This window comes from Acomys russatus, chromosome 17, assembly GCF_903995435.1.
Source record: "Acomys russatus chromosome 17, mAcoRus1.1, whole genome shotgun sequence".
NCBI classification, from domain to species: domain Eukaryota; kingdom Metazoa; phylum Chordata; class Mammalia; order Rodentia; family Muridae; genus Acomys; species Acomys russatus.
In genome coordinates this window covers 64,611,926-64,634,445 of record NC_067153.1, presented here as the reverse complement: position 1 = coordinate 64,634,445, position 22,520 = coordinate 64,611,926, and the positions used below count along the sequence as shown (strand labels likewise).

The 22,520-nt window shown below is 52.3% G+C and overlaps 2 protein-coding genes across 2 annotated transcripts; both read right to left on the bottom strand.

Moving 5' to 3' along the window:
- Window positions 1-380: 380 nt before the first annotated feature.
- Window positions 381-3,304, bottom strand: Hoxc9 (homeobox C9). The gene is made up of 2 exons (XM_051160469.1): window positions 2,583-3,304; window positions 381-769 (listed from the first exon to the last, which is right to left on the bottom strand). Exons 1-2 carry the CDS (start codon window positions 3,118-3,120, stop codon window positions 525-527), a joined length of 783 nt encoding a protein of 260 aa, XP_051016426.1. The 5' UTR covers window positions 3,121-3,304; the 3' UTR covers window positions 381-524.
- A 10,398-nt stretch (window positions 3,305-13,702) lies between these two features.
- On the bottom strand, window positions 13,703-17,927 carry Hoxc10 (homeobox C10). The gene is made up of 2 exons (XM_051160462.1): window positions 17,102-17,927; window positions 13,703-14,008 (listed from the first exon to the last, which is right to left on the bottom strand). Exons 1-2 carry the CDS (start codon window positions 17,850-17,852, stop codon window positions 13,731-13,733), a joined length of 1,029 nt encoding a protein of 342 aa, XP_051016419.1. The 5' UTR covers window positions 17,853-17,927; the 3' UTR covers window positions 13,703-13,730.
- Between the last annotated feature and the right edge of the window lie 4,593 nt (window positions 17,928-22,520).

Below are 22,520 nucleotides of genomic sequence, written 5' to 3'. Positions count from 1 at the left end.
TGCTAGTGCAGGCAGTCCGGTCCTCATCCCTCAGCTCTGGGCTGGGAATCATCATTGTGTGTGTCTTTTTGTAAGAAATGTGCCCGCAGAGCGCCCAAGGCCCAGGAAGGAATGGCCCAGGAAGGAGAGAGAGAGAGAGAGAGAGAGAGAGAGAGAGAGAGAGAGAGAGAGAGAGAGAGAGAGATATTCTCAAATACTGGCTTCTCTGAAGAAAGAAGGAAAAAAATCACATTTGTGTGTGTCATTTATTTCGGTTGCGCTGGGGAAGAGAACGCGGCTTCTCTCCTGCCTCCTCGATGGATAGAACTAACTCTAAACACCAATTCTCAACACTTAACCCTCCCACATCGCAAGAGTTTGCATTTTCCCCTTCCTTATTTTTTTTTCTTTTTTAAAGATGGTGGGCTTTTCTCTATCTTGCTCTTTCCTTTTCTTTTCGTGCTTTTTCCCGCCTGGGTTGGGGCATTTTTGTGGGGTTTCTGTGTTTCCCTTGGCTGTGCGGAGGCAGCAGGCTGGGGCAGGGCTTAGGATTGCTCCTTGTCGGTTTTCTCTTTATTCATCTTTTTCATCTTCATCCTCCGGTTCTGAAACCAGATTTTGACCTGCCGCTCAGTGAGATTGAGAACCCGGGCCACCTCGTACCGACGGTCCCTGGTTAAGTACATATTGAAGAGAAACTCCTTCTCAAGTTCCAGCGTCTGGTACTTGGTGTAGGGGCAGCGTTTCTTCCTTGTGGATCGTGCGTGGATCCAGTTAGCCACAGGGTTGCCTGGAGGGCCAAACACAGGCAAGGGTCAGTAGCGTCCCCTTTCCAGCTTAGTATCTCTGTCACCCCACCCCTAGGCTTAGTCAAGCTCCCCAAACTCAATAATTGAACCTGAATTTGGACACTTTTTTTTTTTTTTTTTTTTTTTTTTTGGCTTGGGGCATTTCCTCCTTTCTCTTTTGCATTCTGCCCCAAGTCCCCTCCCCCTGTTCAGTTTCCAGCACCTAAAACTGTAGTAAAATTGAAGCTACCAAAGCCCCCATAGTCTGGTCCTCAGCTTCAAGAGTAGTAATTTGAGAATATCCTCATAAAAAGTCCAAATTCCCAACCGTTTCATAGGCCCATAAACGCTTCTCTCTCTTGCTCTTTATTTTTATAGCAAGGTCCCTCTCCTTCCAACCCCCCCATCTTCCCCCTCCCATTCTCACAGCCCACGACCAAAGTCCTGAGATGCAGTTCTGTTTCCTGACCCTGAGAAACCCTAAACCCTCACTTCTTTCCAGTACCCATCTCCCGCTCAGAATTCAACCCTGCTGAGGCGAATTATCAGGGTGATGTTAGGATGGGGGAAACCTCTCCTTAGAGAGCTGCTGGCCTTGGAGAAAGGCTTCCCCATATCTGTTGGACTCAAGTGTCCATCCCCCTTCTGGCCAGCCCCAGGACAGGCTCTGCAGGAGACAACCCTCCAATTTCAGGTTTATGGGAGTAGCTGAGGGCAGGGAGGGAAGCCTTCAGAGGGGTATAATTAGGCCCTGGCCCCTTATGGAGGTAGAGGAAAAGATTTCCTGAAGTCTCCTCCTGAGGATCCCCCCTCTGGAGACACTTCCTCACACCCAGAGGACTGCACCCCTCCCCTGCTGTTTCCTCTTCTTCGTCCTCACCCCCACCTTCTTTGACCCTGCAGCTTACACCTGCCCCTACCTCTCCACCTACCATAGTCACCCTCTCTTCTATGCAGCATTCAGAATGCTCTTGCTGCCCTAATTGGTGTCCCAGTCTTCCCTTCTGTGTCTCTCAGTCTGTCTCTGTCTCTCCCTCTCTCTGTGTCTCTCTGTCTGTCTCTGTCTCTGTCTCTCTCTCTCTCTCTCTCTCTCTCTCTCTCTCTCTCTCTCTCTCTCTCTGTGTGTGTGTGTGTTTCTTCAATCTGAAAATTAATTCCTGTTCCACAGTCCTAACCCCCCTCACAACTCTTTCTCCTCTGGACTCTTAAAAGTGGGCTTTCAAGTTTAAGAAAACTCGGACCTTACTTCTCTCCCACTTACGTCTGGAAGTCCTGACTTAAGTTCCTAGGGTGTGCACCCCCAGATTCTTCTCCTGGGGAAGAATTCAATGGACCTTGTGTTGTAGACATTCCTAGTGGGATGAAGACCCACAAGCAGGCTGGGAGGTAGGGGTAATTTCTCTCCCTTTGCTCCAAGCGTCCTCCTCACCTCTGCCTTGTCCTTTTTCAAACCACAAAATGATCTTCAGCCCCTGTCCCGGTATGCATTTTTTTCCCCACCAGAAAGTGACCACTGAGCCAAAAAGCCTGCCCTAAAAGAGGGACTCAGGGGTTTTCCTTCAAAGCCAATCCCTAGGAGAGGAGCCCCTCTAACTGGTCCTCCCTCAACCTGGCTGCCTGGGCCCCTTCTCAGACCTTCCTGCCCCAGAGAGCTCCCCAAGGTAATTCGCTTTTATTGAGTCCTCACCCCCTCGCCCGCCCTCACCCCTCTCCTGCTCTGCCCGCGCCGCTCCGAAGGGCTGTAATCCGGCTGCCCCCGCCTGGCCTCCCCTCCCCTCCCGCGCCGGTTGTAAAGGAAAATTGCTCCCAACTTACTAGGGTCCAGGTCGGCCTTCTCCTCTTTGTGCTTGCTGCCGGCCAGCGCGTCCGCCTCGGGCGAGGGCAGCGTTTGCGGGGCGCGGTCGCGCAGCTCCCCGGGCGAGCCGTACATGTAGTCCGGGTAGCTGCGGCCGTCGCCCGGGCCGCAGTCGGCGCGGCGCCCGGGATAGGCGTCGGGCTTGAGGGCGTAATGACGGCCCCCGGCCGGGAAGCTAGGGAAGGAGACGGCGCCGGACAGCGGCTCGAGCCAAGTCCGCATGTAGCGCGTGTCGGCGCCGAGGTGGGGCTGGGGGCCGTAAGGGTGATAGACCACGGACGACTGCGAGGGCACGGGCGCCCACGACGTGCTGAACACGGCCGGCTTGGGCGCGAAGCTACAGGACGGAAAATCGCTACAGTCCGGCACCAAGCCGCTGGGTCTGGCGGCGGCAGGGTGAGCCCCGGTGGCCGGAAACCTGGACGCTAGGAGGTCTTCATTGTCGTGAGAGATGAGCGAGTCCACGTAATAGTTACTGATGGGCCCCGTCGCCGACATCGTAACAGGGTTTTACATACATAAGATTATTGTATGAACTGTATATGTACTTTTTATCTGCTCACAGAACAATCAAGGCAGGTAATTATTTTTCCAGCCATTTCCCGGCAGCTCATTGGTTCCCCAGCCCCCACGTGATCGTATTTACCCAAAAATACGGCGCGGATCAATGCGCAGGGGCTTTTTTCCCCCTTGCTTTTTTCCCCCTTTACCACCCCCTTCTCTCTGCTGATCCCCGCGACCTGCGTTTTCCTGGCGGTCTGCAACTCTGGACCCAAGGCGCCGGACAGCCCCTCCCCAGGACGAATCATATCTCATCAGGGAAGCCCCCCCCTGACATGTGCAGCCAAAAGCAGATGGCTCCCCCTATCATGAGGGTTTAAAAAAAAAAAAAAAACAAGGTGAAAATGCCAGCTCCAGAAACCAGGGTTCCTGGACCCCTAGAGCTGAACGGGCTGGGGAGCCCCACAGGGGCGGGGAGGCCGGACGAGGTAAGTGGAGGAACTATTTCTTGACGTAATCTGTCTCTGTCGGCCCGGACGCTCCTGCGGTCTCTGAGTGAACGGAGATCAGCGATTGTCAGTTCGGAACGTGGCTTTTAAAAATGCGTTTTAAAATACTGTGTATGTATGTATTTCTTTCAGGAACAGCAGCACCAGCAGTGAGGGAGGGAGGGTGGGAGGAGACTGAACAAGCTGGGATGGAGGGAGGGACAGAGGAAAAGGGGAGAGTTCTCTGCCACTGGCCAGCTCAGCTCCCCAAATCTGGGGTGTGGGAAGCTGGGGAAAAGGTGGTCTGTGGCGTGGGAGGAGTCGAGCTTGGGGTCTCACACACCTTTACCACGAGCCTCACAAGTCTCCTCTTGCTTTGGCACATACAAGCCTTTATTTAAAATTTATTGTCTCTGTTTCTATGCCAGCTTGAAGAAGTGGAGAGGAGAGCTACACAACTTAAGCGGGGCATTCCCATCACATCTGCCTGCTCACCTTCCTTTGCCCCCAGGTTCATCTCTGCGACACGCCCCCCCCAAAAGAAGTCACTCGGAGGTTCTGTCTTCAGAGTGCCAGGGTGAGAACGGGTAAATCGAGAGAGCGACCTCGGTCGTGGGCAAGTAGCTTGTTTTTACGTCCTTCAATAAAAATTTTATGAGGATCATTTGATTGTTCATAAATGTGTCTTTCATTAAATAAAATTGTAGGCTGTTTTTGGAACGGGGGAAAAAGGCAACGGAGGCATGGAAGAAAGCGATTTCTTTGGGATTGGGTGGAAAAATTCAGGAGGTGGCAGTATGATTGAGAGGAAATATCAGACAACTTGGATTCCACCTCCCAATAAGTTGACTGCTACCTTTCCCCTTGAATATGGGGTTTGCTACACACACACACACACACACACACACACACACACACACACACACACACACACACCCTAGGCTTTCAGCAGACCTCTCATGGTGGTTTAGCAAATGGAGAGCTTTAGGCAGGCAGAGAAATCCTCAGTATGGGTGCAGGACAGGGGAGAAGAGGTTGGTTATGGGGATAAAGGGACAGGTGATACCCTCAGAGATTTGGCTGCACCCAGGCAGAGTAGAATGGGTCTGAAGGAAGAGTACAATCTCAGGGTCAAAGGGAAGAGCCTATGAGAGGAGAGACAGGCAGGAGCTGAGGCTTTGGAGGCAGCAGGTTAGAGGCTTTCCCAGACCCACTAGAGCCTACCTTTCTTCCTCTCTCCAGTCCCTTGGACCAGACCAAACTCTAAGTGTGAGATGGGAATGGGGGCTGGGTTTCTACATTTCTCCCTCTATCTCCTCCAACATGAGGAAGTGCCAGATAGGATGGGGTGTCTGTTTTGGGGGCAAGAAAGTTGGAGAGATAGGCTCAAGACCCACAGGAGCCCTCCCCAATCCCTGTGGACCCCATCCTCTGCCTCTTCCTTTCTGTATACCATGGCTGTTTTTTGTTTGTTTGTTTTTTGTTTTTCCCCCCAAGGCATGGGGTGTGTGTGTGCAGGGAAGTGTCTAATTAGGGAGAGGCACTCAGAGCCTCAGACTGATTCTCCTCAGCTGTCTAGGTCTTCTCTTTGGGGCTGGACTGGCTGGAAACTCCAAATTACAGTGAGAAACAGAGTATCTCTTTGGCCTTGAGGTAGTCATGTTAAGCTGTCAATCAAAAAAAATCTCCCTCACTAGTTAGTTCAAGGAAGAGACAGGAGGTTCCAGTCCCATTGCAGAGGCTTTTTTCTCCAAGTCCCTAGCATAGTCAGCACCTCCCCCAGCCATGGGTGACTGGGGACCCTGCCTGGCTCTTGGGCGGTTGCTGGCAGCTGAGCACAGGCATTTTAGTCTTCAGTGGGGCCCGGGGCCAGAATGCGACCAAGAAGACATCAGGGGACAGAGCCTAAGAGCATCAGAGCCTGAGACAGACCAACTTAAACAGGGCACCAGACTGGAGGAAGAAGAAACAGAAGATAAAGAAGGAGGGGGAAAAAAGAATTAAGGGAAAGAAGCCAGGCAAGATAAAGAGACCTAAAAGCAAGGAAAGGTAGGCTTTCAAAAAGCAAGGGAGGGAAAGGCGACGTGGCACGGCAGGATGGGGCAGGGTTCAGGCTGGTTAGCAGCCATGGCATTGTGCACTTCTCTTGCTAGCCGCGGCTTTGCCGCGGGACCGCTCCAGGCGCGGCGGCCACTCAGTCTGGACACAAAGGAGTAAGAGGCCTCCTTTCCTACTCCTCTGGGAGACCTGTTCTAGGCCTCCGAAAATCTGACATTAGCCCAGCAGTCACTCTGGCTGTTGAGGGCTGAGACACATTCTAGTAAAGAGGAAGGCACAGGAGAGGAAAGAGACACATGCCTGCTCTTCCTCTGCATCTTCACTGGGCATAGGGCTTCTCTGTCTCTACCCCAGTGTTCCCAAACAGAAGTCCTCAGACCCTCTACTATGGGCGTCTTCTATTTGGAGAAGCCCCTCTTATAGACATCTTTGCGGTAATGAGACCCTGCCTTCTCTCTTCCTCCTTTGAACACCGCCTTCTTTTCAACTGAGCGGCAGCCTGTACATCCAGCCTGCCTACCCTGCAGAGGCTGCAGCAGCTGGGCGGTCAGGAGCACCACCACCCAGGGATCCCTGCTGCCTATCAAATCCCCCAGGAAGCAGAAGAAAGACTGTTGCCCGTCCTTCCTTTTGGGAGCAAGAACTCCAGACCCTCCCCACTCAGAAGTGTGGCACAGCTGTGGACCAGGAAACAAGCCTCGCCCACAGGCCCCTCCTCACCAAGGTCCCATTCTGTTTTGCCTCTCAGAAAGAGGTAGCCTTAAGGTCTGGTTAGAGACTGGGGGGTCCAGAGCCCGCTAGGCTCAGGCCCTGCATGTGGGTTATATCTCTCAGGCTTCATATTTAGAGGCTGGCAGGTCAGGGCTAGGAAGTGGGCTTTTAAGTTTCCCCTAAAGCTAGGCATGTAGATGGGGGGGGCAAGGATCTGGGGGATGCTAAGAAGGAAGGTCTGATCTTGGGGTTCAATTACTCTTGCTGATCTCCTGTTCTAATCTAAGACTCTGATCTACACCTCTCCTTTCAGTTTTTTCTTAGCACTACTGGGGCAACCCGAGAGACCAGGGGGAAAGGTGGGAGTCACTGCTGAGTAGAGGCAAAGAAAGCTCAGTTCTAGCTGACTTTTCTGTATTTACTAGAGTTCTTTCCGTTCACCCTACACCACCACCCCCCAACAGATTTCAATGGGCACAGGAGAGGAGTCCCCCTGAAGGGAGGAGGGGCGCACTTCCTCTATCACCTCAAACCTGGGCAATTGAGACCACAATCAAGCTAGCACCGTGGGAAGGACAGACAAACGGATAGGTTAGAGTCATCACCCCCTCCCCCTGCCGAGCGTCTCCCTTTTAATGATTTAAATTCCCTCCGGTTCAATCCACACCGTCAAGTTCGGATTAAATTTAAAAGAGGCTTTGCCTGTGCCCCCAGCGGGCCAGCTGGGCGGCCGCGGGCAGGGAGCCGGCTCTCTGCTCCCTAGCACACGCCCTGAACCGAGGAGGCCCAGCTCCGTTCGCTTTCATTTTCTTCTGCCCCTGAAATGGGTTCGCTTAGCCCTTCCGCTGCCCTCGCCCCTTCCCCGCCCTTCCCTGGTTGCCTTCTCCCCCCCCCCCATCTCTCCTGATCCCTCTTTGTTGGGAAAAACACACTCACACACAACTCCTCCTAGCTAAGGCCTGAGCTGGAAGCAGAAACTGAGCTCTCCTGCCTGCAGCGAGGAGACCCGCGTGCTGCCCCCACCCAAGGTGGGTATCTGGGATCCCTGCCACCACACCAGGAGACAGGCCCCCAAGCTCAGCAAGCGTGAAGCCCCCAGGGCCTGTGAACGTGGCCCTCTCAACGCCATGGCCTGCTGGGCCCTGTCTTCGCGCCGGCGCCCCCGCCCTGCCGCTCCGCAGCAAACGGGGTTATTTCCGGCTCCCCAAACACAGTCTGTTTTTCCAGCCTGGGGAGTGGCTGGAGGAGGGAGACGTCCCAGAGCCAGGGTTGCTCAGTGCCCTGACTCTCAATGGCTCTGAGCACGTTGTTACCTGATCTTTTGTGTGATATATGTATCTCAAGGAAATTTGCAGTGACTTTGGAGCCCAGACTGAGGAAGCGGAGATGGCGAAAGGAGAGACAATACCGGCTCGAAGTACAATTAAGAAGCAAGAGCCGCGGGTCTTCCCGCCCTCCCTAAGCGACCAGGAGCTGTCTAGCTTCAAACATCAGGGCGACTCGCGAGCCAAACCCAGCCGGTGGCCGAAGGAGCCAGAGGACTCTGCATCCAGAAAACAGGAAGAAAGCTCCCTTCCAACCTGGGGTGCGGTAGTCAGCCCCGCCGAGTTACAGAGAATCCAATGAATTAAAGTACACACTCCGACGACGAATTTTTCTGAGCCTTTGGAAGGAATGCCGGGTTTGGGAAGTCTCAGACAGACAGGCAAGCGGCGCCTCCCAAGGCAGACAGACTCACAACATGAGTGTGAGGCTGAAATCATACACAGGACACAGGTTGAACATCCCGAGGCCTCCTTGCCAGGCCTGGCGGGCGTCGATCTCCCTACCTTCTCTCCCGCCAGGGCCTCAGGCAGAGGCCCGGAAGACTCGGTACTTTGGGCTTGGTCCAATCCCGCCTCAGGAAGCCTCCGTTACCTGCTTCTCGGCTTCCCACGGCCACAGACCCAGGGCAGCCGCCTCCCGCACAGGGAGGGAAGCCCTGGCCACCGCAGCCGCTGCCACCCGCCCTCCTTCCCTCCCTCCCTCCTTCGCCCTCCCTCCCTCCCTCGCACGCCGCCGCTCGCGGGGCCCTCCCGCGGGCAACCTGCTCTGGACCAAATCCAGGTATCTCCGAAAGAAAAAAGAAAGGACCTCTTATACAGAGAGAAGGAGGGGGCGGGGGAAAGACCCATAACTGCATTTATTTTCATGCTTGATCACTGGTCCGACCTTAGTTTAGTCCTCCAGGACACAGCCCAGCAGCCACAGAGGTGTGTGGGGGGCCTACTGCCTCGCCCACGCTGACCTCCGCGCCCAGCACACTGCACGCACCCTCCACACTCCCAGGCTGCTGCCGCACAGCAGCCCAAACACCCAACAGACCTCAAGGTCCTTCCTACAGACTCAACATCCGGTTGCCTGGCTCGCCGCTGACCACAGCCCAGAAGTCCGCTCTGCTCGCTCAGTGACCGATGTCCACATACAGTCCACCTTGTCCCGGCTCTCGCGCCCTGCCAGACACCCCTCCGAATCCAGCCATCCACTGGGCTACACTTGGGCAAACCTCGACCCCAGCAAGGGACTCACACAAAGCTCTGTGCGCTAGCCTTCCCGTTTATACACTCCCCCTGTTCCCGCTTGCCGCCTTAAACGTCACCTGTTCCCAGGAAGGGCTGTATCTCCCAGCGAGTGAGCGGAGGCAAGGCCGATTGCCCGAGGTCCTAGGGAGGTCACAGAGGATTAGCTGGGCTGAGCTTGAGCCCCACAGGCTGAGAGACATCTCAGAAACCAAGGCTCTCCTTGGCAAGCTCTTGCCTTTTTCTCCTTCTCTCGCAAGTCTCAAACACACGCCGAGAGTTCAGCTCTATAAATCCTGCTCCCCTTTCCCATATCATAATTAAAAAAAACCAGTAGGGGAGGTTTTAACTTTTATTGCGATTTCTAGAGTTGGGCTGCGGAGCATATATTAAGTTTACGCTTATGTGCTCTCGGCGGGGAGGGTCCTTTAAGAAATAAAAATCCATCTTAATATCCTCAGACGAGAGAGATAATTTTTTCCCTCCTCTTCACGCTGTTCCTTCTGAAGACTCCCTTCCAGCGAAGCGAATAAATAATTACAACCGCCTTAGCCATGAGCCAGAGTCCCAGGGCCCCCGAGGTGGACGCTGACCATCAGACTGGCCCTCACCTTGGCCCTATGAAACCTCGGTCCGTTTCTCCAGATCCAGGAAGGAGAGTGCCCTGACCCCTGACTCTGTGGCCACCTTCCTTTAAGCACACCATCTTTGAAATGGAAATAGGGGCAAAGGGATTCCAGGCACAGAAGTCTTATATTGAAAAATTTTGGCCCATGGGGCGACTTCTTTAAGCCAAGTGCTTTTGAACACCTTGTTCCAGCCTGAGGCTCTCTTTATCCAAACTGGCTGTGCCTTGGGGTTCTGAAGTTAGAGACGGTATGGGCTCCCAAACCAGGGAATCCCCTTACACATCTTCCACCACCCCATATTTCTAGAAACCTCCAGATTTCCCTGGGAGCCATAGAGATTTGGATAATTTTCCTCTCACAAAAGGATGGAGAACAGCGAGACCAACAGAAAGGGCAGTCTCATCCCATTTTGTCCTCCAATGTCCATAGAAGTCAAATTAATTACACACACACACACACACACACACACACAGAGAGAGAGAGAGAGAGAGAGAGAGAGAGAGAGAGAGAGAGAGAGAGAGAGAGAGAGAGAGAGAGAGAGATTTCAGAGATATTAAAATATCAGAAAGCCTAAAAGGGACAGATAGAAAAAGAGACCTACAAGCATGTAATGCATTTAAAGTCACATCCTTTTCCTTCCAGGACACCATGTTGAGAATACAGAATTCTCCACGAAAGTCTGTTAGAGACATGATTGTACTCCCTGCTTTCAGAATCATAATTATGAAAAAAGTCCCCAAGACCTCCTCTGGTCCTTTCTGTCTCTGAGAACAGAGCTGCCTGTCTCGCTTTTCCCCAGATCCCCCCACGCCGTGCCCCCCATTTTTTCCTCTGAAGACCAAGAAATCTTTTTTGAGATCCTTGTCTGTAGAAACCAACTCCAGACAGAACTGAGAAAGCGGAGGCAACAGAGTTAAGAAGATCTGTAAAGTTTCTTATTACTCAGACCCCCCTCTGCCCCTTACATCAGCCAACAGCCTTCTTAACAACATGGCAACAGTGGGCGCTGGTAGCGTCTGTTTACCCAGACATTTCCACAGAACACAAGGACAGGCAAATGCCTAGCAGCCACCGAGACTAGCAGACACACAGACCAAGGCCTACCGGTAACAGACAGCCAGACAGGCCAGAGCTGAGCGGTTGCCCTCAACAGGGCGCATTTGGGAAGGTTTCCACTTGGACTTGGTGTTTCTCCAGTAAGCTACCTACTTCCCACACGCGTCCTTTCTCCAGAGATGGAGGGATGGAGGGCAGAAGAGGCCACCGATCCCATAGTTCCCTAACTCCTGGAATATCAACATCTCCACTTTCCAAGGGAGCACTGCTCTCTCTCCAAAGGTGGCAGGGGAGAATCATTTCACAGACTCCCTGTCTTTCTAGGAGCCTTTTCTCTCCTTTAATGACTGACTCTGCCCCACCCTGATGCCCAACTGAGCTGGCCTACCAAGCCAAACTCAAACTCCTGCATTTCCTTGGAATTGGCTGGACCTTCTTTGTCTGTCTCTATCAGCTGGGCTCAGGAGACAATAGCTATGGCGGTGGGGGGGGGGCCTCTTTCTCAGTTGCAGAGATTGGGACAGGCTGAGGGGGAGATGGTTGTAAAGCTGGGCTGTCCAGAATTTGTCCCATGGCCCTACTCACAGCCTGACCTCCTCACCTCCTCAGTCTGCATCCTCTTTGCCCTGTCTGGGGTGGGGGTGGTGGGGGCAGAGTCCCACAGGGGAAGGAAAGGTTAGTTAGGGAAGGTGGACTGGGGCCCTCGACGAAAACCGACTGATGTAACTCAGGCAGTTTCTTGTTGCCGAGTTCAAAACTCAATCCCAACAACATGAAACTACCTAAGCCACAGATCAGCTGAGCGAGCAGGGCCAGAGTTTCGGCTTTGCATCTATCCAAAGGAGAAGGGAAGGGACTTGGGGAAGGAAGAGGCTCGGGCCCCATGCCCTTTCCACCCTGACAGCCTCCCTGCAGACTGGACTAGCAGAGGACTCTGGGTGGCTGCAAGGGTTGAAGGTCTGGTCGCCTCCATTGCTTTCTGGCATAAGCAATTGCATTGGGAAAATCTGGTGAACTGAGACCTCTAGCCTCCAAATGCCAAGTCCCTACCCCACCCTCAGTGCAGCAGTAGAGCTAATCCCCTGCATCTGGCCATGGGGGTGTGGGGGGCACTGGTTGGTTCTTCCACTCTTGAGCTGGGTCTCCTGTCTTGTCCATCTGGCTTTCCTCTACTCTCCTTCCAGAGTCTCTCAGCAAACACGGGTGTCTGGACCACAGCGCCTGTGCTCAGGAGCCACTTTCAGTCAGGCCACTTGCCTGGAAAAATCCCTGCAGCTCAGAACGCTAGGAACATGGATAAGGCTCACGCCCACAACCAGCAAAACACAAGAAAACCTAAGCTTCAAGCTCAACCCTTCCACCTTCCCCAACAAACAACCAGACAGAGACACTTAAACTGATGGGTGGATCTCCAGATACTCCTAAGTGCCTTCAAAGATAAAGAAGCCAAAACCACCAATTTACCCCTTTAACCACCGAACCCCACGGCAGTGGGCCAGGGAGGGGAGGAGACGGAGCTCATAGCCTCTGCTCTCCACTGCCGGCGGCCACAAGGCAAATCCAGGGCTCTCAGCAAACACAGATGCCCAAAACACCTTCCTCTGTGCACAACACGCAGCTCGTCAGGCACCTGGGGACGCTGCTAGTCCTCAGTCCACCACCAAGAGAAGAACGAGAAACCGATTCTCTTACCTCGTCGCTGCCTCCTCCTCTTGCTGCCGCTGGCGCTTCTGTTAGCTGCTGTCGAGGGGGAGGGCTGAGCTCCTGGTGCCCCTCCGGCGGTTAAGTTTATTCCTCTGTTTAGATGGGTGGGGGCTCCTGAGGTACCCCCAGCAGTGGTGGGGTGCACCCAGCCCCAGTACCAAAGGCAATCAGATCCGTCTGCTCTTCAAGATTGCAGTTTGCTCTCTGCCTCTTTTCCCTCCTCCAGTCACCTTTAAATGCATCTTTTACTGCAGTACCACATTATATTTGCAGATCATAAAATCCACCTCTCGCGCGCACCAAGACCGTCCTGACATTACTGTTTTATGACCTTGACTTATTGTGGTCACCTGGATAATATTTAAATCAACGTTATGGTCTCTCACTTACATTAAACCCGCCAAGAGACATTCTGGAAAGGCTGTAGGAGATGAGTCAAACACAAAACACACACATATCCACACACTCAGTGTTTTGGGGGAGGGGGTGTCGCTAAAAAAAAAAAACACTAAAAAAAAAAAAAAAAAAAGCCACCCATTTGAGGATTAAGAATCCGGAAATTTATTAGGATTTTTTTTTTCTCCATTAAGGAAGCTACATGCAAAAGATACAACATACAGAATATCTTTAAATAACACAACTCCTAGACAGGGACAGGACAATGGGGTGGGGGGTGGATTTTATTTTTACTTTGCTAGGTTCTATTTTTAATTTTTTTGTTGTTGTTGTTCTGGATGGAATTTCTGAGATGTTATGGGATGAGAGATAGAGGGTGCTGAGGGGAGTGGGAGAAAAGCAGAGAGCAGGACAAATACTTCAAGCAGAATCTTAGAGGCACTGGGAAGGAAAGACATAGGGGAGGTTGAGTCTATATGCTGGCTGCTATGACACACACAAATACTAGCCGAACTTTCAAGACTGTCTATTATTCTAAGGGGGGGGGGAATGCAGCAAGGAGGGAGTAATTCTAACTGTGCTCTCCAAGGTTACAGACCCCTCTCTGTTTGATTTTTCTTTTCCTCCTTTCTTTTCCCCTACAATCAGATGGATTTGATCTCAACTTTGCACAGAGAACAGAATGCTGCATGTGAGTGCGTGGGTGAATGAGGGGCTTACACACACACCGGCCACACTACCGCCCCATCTATGAGGGCACACACAACACCCCGAAACCCAGCACCCCAATTTTTCATGCTTTAGGTGGGAGCATTCTCGCAGCAGCACAAGCCATAGGTCCCTTGGAAGGAGAGTCTGAGGTCTTTGCCTTTTTTTTTTCCAGGCGCGCGTTGCATTTATACTCAGGGAGAGGGGAAAAAAAAATATCACCAGGCACAAAGGGAGGAGGGGGCGGGGAAAAGAGAGCTGGGGTGGGGGGGTGGGGGTGGGGAGGAGATGACGCTGGCTCAGGTGAAATTAAAATTGGAGGTCAGTTCCCGGATCCGATTCTCTCGGTTCATTTTCTTGAGTTTCATTCTGCGATTTTGAAACCAGATTTTGACTTGTCTGTCTGTAAGGTTAATGGTCTTGCTAATCTCCAGGCGGCGCTCTCGCGTCAAATACATATTGAACAGGAATTCTTTCTCCAATTCCAGCGTCTGGTGTTTAGTATAGGGGCACCTCTTCTTCCTTCCGCTCTTTGCTGTCAGCCAATTTCCTGTGGTGTTTTCTGCCTTTATCTCCTCTGTTAAAAATAACATTGTTTACATAAGTATCCCTGGAAGAAGCAAGACCTTGGTGCAGCTTTTGGAAGCCTACTTTGGGAACTACTGTAGCCCTCCTCACAGGCCTGGGAGCCGGTTCTCCTGGGCATTTGGAATTTCTTAGGGAGTCTACACTTACAGGGAAGAAACCAAGGAGGCTTTTATGATCAAAGTTTTTTACTACATTTAAATCAGTCAAGGCCACCTTTGTCCTAACAGATTCTTAATGCCTTCCCTGATGCTGGCGGTTGCCTTGAACCTCTCTAAGCTTTCCCTCAACTCTGTCCTGCTCTGGGGGGGAAAATCGAGTCAGCCAGAAAAAGCATGTTCATGGCAGAGTCTGCCCCACAGCTCAGAGTCATTTCCCAGAGAGACTTAACCCCTTTCAACTCTGTGGCGGGATTCTGCCCCTGTGCCTGCCAGTCAAAAACGTCTCAGGGGTCCCTGCACTAGAACCCCCCCCACACACTACCCTTCCCACCTGAATCGCCACAGTACCACTGTCTTGTTAGAGCCTTCCTTTGCTTTTTCTTCTCCTGCCCATCTGCTTCAGGTATAATTGAGGCAGGGAGACCTGTCTGAACAGCAGGGGTCAGGAGCAACAGCTCTGAGGCAGGCACGCTAAGGGATGGTCAGACAACTTCCCCTGCCCAGAGGACTTAAGCTCAAGAAAGGGAGTCACCCTAAGGTATTGCCGTCCCCCTGAGAGTCCACGTGTAGGTAGCTGTGTATGCTTTCAAATACACCTATACATATGTACACACAGGTGGGATCTGGGTAAATATCTACATATATGAGAAGACACCATAATGTGTGTTTCTATTGTCTTATTGTTAGCTTCTCTCTCTAGTATTCTTACTGAAATGGACCAGCCTTGCTCTTCAAGTGACAGAAGAGAACATGGCCACCCGTTAAAGGGGGGTAATTTGGAGTCCAAAGGCTAGGGAGCAGATACCAAGGAAATAACTTTGCTGACAGCTCTGTGTGCACTCAGCTTTCTCTCTTTCCTATGCCTAGTTAGCCCTCTGTGTCCTGGATTTTGTCTGGATTGTGGTATGGAAAGATCCCTAGGGCAACCAGGAAACAGCAGTGGGGGGGGGGTGTAAACTTGAGGCTATAGTCTAGGAAATGCCAATGTCTCTCATTCTTCTCCAATCTCTGCACCTGCAGCTTCTTGCCAAACTGTTTACAGGCTCTCCACACCTAACTCGACCCTGTTTATTTTTTATTGGGGTTGTTGGGTTTTAAGAGGAGGAAAGAAATTACAAATAGACCTTAGCCAAAAGCTCTTTGCCTCTGGCCTGGTGGAAACACCAAAAAGGGGCAGAGGGAAAGGAGAGACACAAAGTGCAAACTAGGTGTTTTGGGATGAGAGGGCTTAGATGGTTGGGGGGACAGCAAAGAGAGAAAGGGGAGTCTATCAAAGTGAGTGTAGTTTGGGTTTAGTAGGTGGACTTGTTAACCTTGACTTTGCTTTTTGGTATGGCTAAGATGAAGGTTTTTCTACCCTAGCCCTCCACCCCAGCTTAGAGGTTATGGGGAGGGAATAAAATTAAAAGTTTGTGTTACACATGTGCCATGACATGTGTGATATGGGTGCCTCACTCTCTCATCTTCACAAGCACAGCCAAGGGCATCTTCTGGTCAAAATCTCTAAGGAATGATTTACCAAGGCTGTTTTGCAGAGCAGACCCAAGAGGGTAAGGCTCTGCCTCTGAGCACCAAGAGAGTCCATGAGCGTGTGTGTGTGTGTGTGTGTGTGTGTGTGTGTGTGTGAGAGAGAGAGAGAGAGAGAGAGAGAGAGAGATCGCCGCCAGACATGAGTGTGCAGTTGCACCCATATACAAAGCACCACACACAAGGTCCAGGCCACCTCCAGCCTGACTCACTCTCAATACTTCCACACCACCGATGAGCCAGCCTCAGACACCACCGCCAGTAGCTGGTGTCTAGGGGACAGCAGGTTTATTCCTCCCCATTGGGGCTTTTCTGATGCTTTTTGCTCCAACTTTTCAGGAAGAGCAGCCGCTGTCCTTAGCATTCCAACCCTGCTCCTATTTCGAACTCTGAGTTCTTTCTCCAGATAACAGCAAAGGGTCCTGAAAACTCCTCAGTTACAGAAGAAATGACTCTCCAACACTGGGCTTGAACTCTGCCTGAGCATTCTCTCTCTTGAACCAAAAATCATAAAGCAATCCAATGCCTCACTCCTTTTCAGGAGTAAACCGCTTGCCACGCACACAGAAAATTTCCAACCAGTCATTTATGAGCTGCTTTTAAAAACCAATGGGGGGCATAACTTAACCAGAAAAACATACAAATTTTTTTTAAATGAGAGAGAGAGAGAGAGAGAGAGAGAGAGAGAGAGAGAGAGAGAGAGAGAGAGAGAGAGAGAGAGAGAACATTTCCAACACCCTGATCCAAAGCCACCATCAAGCCAAGCATCTGGAGGAGGGAGGGATGTGGCGGGCAGCCCTTCACCTCCACCTCTTCCGGCCTCAGCCTTGCTGCCCAAGGCCCCTGCTGAGACAGAAATCGCAGGGTCACAAACTGCATGCACAAATCAGACCCATGAACAACAAATTGTATTTTGTAGGAAACATTTCTACAATTAGGAAAATGCACGGAAGGGAAATTACTCGTTTCTAAGCCTTCTCTGGTCGCTGGCCTAAGGATCGCCATTTTAAGCTTTTTGATAGCTTTGACTTGAGCTGGGTACGTGAGCCCCCAGGACATCTTCACTGAAAAAGCAATCAAAGCCATCTTGCGCCCAAGGAATGGCCACCGCCGGTGCAGCACAGGGTGCCCGCGGGCTGCCTGTAGCGCGCCCCTCCTCCGCTAATGCACCCAAGGGCCGGGCTATCCTGGCACCTCAACGCCGCTGTGTACCTTCCTCTGCTAAATGACAGGCCACCAGCCTTAAGCAAACAGGAGCCTCAAGCCCAGGGTCAATTCAGAGTCTTTGAGTTCCTTAGGCCTCTATTCAACCCTCCCCTATCTTCCTGCCCCCAGTCCTGACCACGAAGACCAGTGCCCCCAGCGTCCCAGCCGGCCCGCGGCCCAGGCGGCCTTACCTTTAGCTTCGTTATCCGAGGTGTCTGGGCTGGAGTCTGCAGTCTTGGGTCGTTCCTTTTCACTCTCCGAGGGGCTGCCTTTTGGGCCCGCCAGGCTTTGCTCCGTCTTAATCTCGTTCGGACTAGGGGTCTGGCTGTCGGACTTGGGGGTCTCAGGAAAACTCACTTTGCCCCCAAGCTGAGGCGATTCCAGATGTTCAGCGCGCGGGTTGAGACTGGCCCGCGGCTCAAAGGGGGCTTCGAACTCGTTGGCCCCGGCGCAATGGGGCGTTTTGTCCAGCGCCGAGTAGCTCGGGCTGGCGCGGTAGTAGCTGGGTACAGGTACCTCGTGCTCCCCAAGGCAGGACTCCGGCAGGGGGTGGGAGTAGAGAGCTGCCTCGGGGCCACTTTTCGCCCGCTTCTCTGTACTGTACATGCAGCAGACATTCTCCTCCTTGACACTAGGTGGGTAGGAGCAGGAGGACAGAGGCCTGCCAACAGGTTGTTCCAGGCGGTAGGCTGCTTTGGGGTCGCCCCAGGAGTCCAGCTGAGAGAGGTAGGACGGGTAGGTGTTGAGGGCCAGGCTGGGGCTGCCTCCCTCGTCCCTCTTGGAGAGCGAGGGTGCAAGCCCGCAACCCCTCATCACCCCGCAGTTGAAGTCACTCCCAGATTGCATATACATTCCTGCGTTACGGTTATAGCGCTCTCCTCCTCCCGGCGTAGCCAAGGGCTCCGCGTACGAGTTCGGAGTTACATTGCGAGGGCATGTCATTTTCAGAGAGAGGGGTTTTTAAGGAGCAATACTACAGCGGAGGAGCTGACATCTTTTTCCCCCATCCGGGAAGGGGGGGGCGGTTGGAGGGGCGGGAGGAAAAAGAAGGGGGGGGGGGAAATATCAGCTCCATAATTATCCGCGCATTCGGTCCTCACCATGTGACGGCTAGACCAATGGGATTTGAAAATGGCCTTGATGATTCAGACGGTCGTGACGTCAGCGGGGTCAAGTTGTCGGCAGGCGGAGCGCGCAGCGTGGAGTAACAGCGCCACCTAGCAGCTGCCTCGGGGTAGGGGCACCGGAGCCCTTCCTGGCGAACAAAGAAAGCGCCCCCCGGGCTGTAGGGGCGGTGGGGTGGTGGTGGGGTGGGTGGAGGGACATAGGGCTGTTCTGAGAAGAGTGAGACTTGTTTACTAGAGAATCAGCCTGTAGCTCCTGGGGAGAGGTGGGTGGAGAAGGGGGAAAAGAGAGAGAGAGAGAGAGAGAGAGAGAGAGAGAGAGAGAGAGAGAGAGAGAGAGAGAGAGAGAGAGAGAGAGAGAGAGAGAATAAGGCAACCTGGGCTCAAAACAGTCAAATTCAAATTAAAAGGTCAAGACAAGACTCAGGTACTCTTTCCCCTCTCTTCACCTTCCACTTTCCTCATCCCCCCACGTCCCCCGCCCCCCCCTCCGTTTCCTCTCTTGGTTGGGAGCCGGGTAATGCTTTGGGAGAGATGGGAGGGATCTCCAGTGGGCTTAGGGTGAAAAAAAAGTTAAAGAATCAAAAACAGGCTTAAAGTTTCTGTTCTCTTGCCTCCTGCTTCCTCCGGCTTGGTCCCTGGTCCTGGGAGCTCCTGACCGCAGGTCTTGGAGGTTGGTTGAGTTCGAAGTTCCATGTGGGGACTAACTGGGAGTCTCCAATGTCTGGAGTGGGCCCGGAAACGGGTCACAGCCAGGGATTCTGGGCAAAGGCGGATCCCAGTGGACCTAGGGATCAGTCGAAGGAGGAAGCTGGCGATTAGAGGCACCCTCTTCCTAACCCTGGAATTGCAGTCTGGGCCCTACTGGGATGAGCAGCTGCGGTTTATGGGCTTTGCCCTTGGAGCGGGCTAGGTAGGCTGCTTTGCTCCATGTGCCCGCGGGTCCTCGTTTTCCGCTTGACCTTGCCCCTACTAAAACAAGGAATATTCCTAGAGAGAAAGCCCTAACCTGCAGGCCTTGGTTGGGTTGGAGGAGTGGCGTACCTACACTGGAAAGGCGCACAAGACTCAAACACCACCCGACAAGGATTTTTTTAAGCGATTGGGTTGGGATTTTTTTTTTTTTTTTTTTAAAGAAGAGGGGGCGGTATATTTTTGTGCATTTACTAAAGGGAGGAGTACGGGGTGGGGAGGTGTGTGTTTTCGATTTCTCCATCACCTTTCTTCCTAAGCGAACTAAACTCTCCACCCCCTTCCTCAGGAAACGGAATCCAGAGAATAACTTGTCTTTCCGGTAGCCCCACATTTTTCCCTGGGCAGAGGCTGTGGGCTTTCCATTTTCCGAAGGACCAGAGCCTGGCTGGGAAAGGACTCCAGGGCCGAGCCGCCCTGGCGTGCATGAATGGAGAAGCTGGACCGGTTCTTGGAGGCCCTAGACAGCTAGGATCGAAAAGGACTAAGGAAAGAACTGCCCCAAATTCCCTCAGCCAGGGGTTGAGAAGAAGACCGAAGGCTTCCTTAATTCCAAGGCGGGGGGGGGGGGGGGGGGGGGGGGGGGGGGGAGAGAAAATCGAAAGATCCGTGGAGTGTGACTTGTTTGCAGGCCGGCAGGGGAGATTTCATTTGCAGAGGTCGCCCTGGCTTCAACCTGGGGGTTATCCAGGGCAAGGTGAGGCTGCTTAGGCCCCAGACCAGACTTGGGACAGTCCCCAGCAGCAGTCAATCTAAGGAGCCATTTGTCCCACTGCCCATCCCGCGGGAAACAGACCAGACTTTATGACCACTCTGTTTGTATTATCTGCATAAGTCTTTCCCCATGAGCTTGATCGAAACTGTTCCCTTTTACGAGGACCCAAAGAAAATTTCCCGTCATATTTATCAGCTGGGGATAAAAATTTAGTATGGGAACTGATATTTCCTCATTTATGAGACGATGAAATTAAAGACCAAAGCAATTGAGAATTATATGGCTTTAGGGGGCTCTCCCACCCCCCTTTTTCACATCTCTTTTTATTTTCCTCCATGGTGTGCCTGTCCCTGGAGTCTGTCCTCCCAAAATCCTGCCCCTGTCCTCTGTTTTGAGTCTCATAGGGCCCTTTCTCCAACAGCCAGGTATCTCTGGACCACCTCATCTCTTGCCAGCTTTTATCTCTGTGATAGAAGCCATAGAAACCAGAGGAGGGACAGTGTCTCCATCTACGCCCTGATGCTGTGCTGGCCGGTGGAAGGTTTCGAGAGAAGAGATTTGCAGGGCACTGTAGGATTGAAACACAGCCCCCCCCCAGAAGATGGTGAGAGTTAGAAAAAGGATGAAATTGACAAATTCTAGAGTAGTCCTTAAACAATATACTCCTGGATAGAAACGGGCTAGCTATCAAGAGAGAAACATAGTCTCTCCGCCTCTGGGCCTGTCTCTCCTACAAGCCAGACCCCCATCGCAAAGCCCTCTCCAGCCTCAGCCATGGGAGGGAATGGAGTTGCTTCAGGATTCCTGCCATTATTGGTGGAAATAATGCCCTTAGGAGAAAAAGCCTCGTGCTTCAACTCAACCCTCCTCACAAGAACGAATAGTGTTTAAAGTTAAAATAATTAGAAGTATGATAAACACGGCCCATTAATGAAACAAGAAATCAAATTCATCAGCCTAAGTGGGACCCCCGTTGGGACAAATGTTTGCCTCTAATTACTCAAGATAAACGAAAACCCAGAGCTGTTAAGCAAGAAGCTCTCTGGCTTGCTCGGACGACGCAGACGTGAATAACTTGTTTAGCTTTCCCTAGACTTTGGGATCTGTATTATTGGAGGGAAGGAGAAAGAAGAGATAGAGAAGGCCCTGATAGGGAGCTTCTGTGTGGGTCGAGAAAGTCCTGTTTAGCCTGGGTCTCAAGCCCTGCCCCCATGGGCTCGCCTTTCCCGAGGCCACGAGCAAAGGCAGCTTCCGTCCTATTGTCCAGGCCTGGCGTTCAAAGGCATGTGTGCCGCCTCAGCCACCCAGTCTGCCGCCGCTGCCAGGCGCCCACTGGCCTTACCCGAAGGGCACCCTTGGCAACTGGATTGGGGCCCAGGGGAAGTCTGTATTGCTAAAGTCACCGCCCCCCCATACGTTCGGGTTTTGTTTTGTTTTTTTAAAGATATCTCCTCAACTTCCCCCAGTGAGAACAGCGCTGCACTTAAACCTCACTCTGGGTCTCCTCTTCTTCTTACCTCAACACGAGGAAATGAACACTGGGGAGGGGGGCTTCAGGCCAAAGTGGGGCTCAGGCTGTGCCCACGTCTCAAGAATCCCACCCGCCCTAAGAGAAAGGCCCGGGCTCTTTCTCTCTTCCCGCCCAGTATCCAGACGCTGAAGGGCAGCTTCGGCTGAGCTGGCCTGGGCCTCCTGCTGTCTTTGGGTCGGTGAGCAAGGGAACGGAAGAGGATTCAGGGGTTCCAGGCTGGCTCCAGAAGGGCCTGGCAGTTCTTCAGGTGCAAATGCCTTAAGGTCGCTGTGAATGCGCAGGGGAAAAAAAGCTGCTTTTTTTTTTTTTTTTTTTTCATCTGAAGCCCTCAAATCGCCCCCAGAAACACCCTGTTTTCTCCACTGAAAATTGTCGGAGTTTCCCTGAGACTTTAAGGATGATCCGGGAAAGTCTGAAGATGAAGAGAAAGAGGAAGAGCGGCTCTCCTTGTGGAATTAAAAAAATATTTAAATATAGTTTTTTAAAAAAATGTGTATTACTGAAATCTCTTCAAGCAAAAATGGAAAACAGAATTGCACCGTTGACTGTTGGGATTTTCTTCTTGTTTTGGAGGCTGAGATTAGTTCCTTTCTCAAACCTTGAAGGAACAATTGTCTCTCTCTCTCTCTCTTTTTTTTTTCCCAGAGCACCAAGCTCTGCTCCTACTTGATTCGAGAGCCGAGAAACTCCAAGCAAAATGTGGAATGCTCGGAGGTCCGGGGGAGAAAGGTTCAAACAGGTAAAAAGGTGAGAGGCTGAGAGGACCGAAAGGGGCTCCTGCTTTACTTCGGATTCTGCAGGCACCCGACAGGCAGCGCCGCCAGCACTCTTGGTCTCACACCTGGACCCTGTACACACTTGCACCAAGAGGCTGTGGAGTACAGCGTCTACCCACACGTCTAGCTTCACAGCCTCAAATATTCACTTCTACCCAAAGCGCTTCCTGCAGTCCTTGAATTCCAAAGTTCGCTATCCCGCGTCAGTCTAACTGCTTCCGGGGCCCTTCGGAAACCGACTGGTTACTTTACTTTGCCTATGGAATCGAAACCAGACCTCACACACCTCAAAAAGAAGCGTTGGGAGGAGGAGCCCAAAAAGAGGATGTCTTGGGAGGGGGGCCGGGTCCCCACTTCAGTGGTTTGTTTCTCTGAGTTGCCCTAGTAGGTCAGATTTCTAGTCACTGTCCACTGTGGTTGGGCTGCCTTTACTCCTGAAGGTAAAAAACAGGACCCTCCCTCACTAGCTAAATTTCTTTTTAAAGGTCTGTT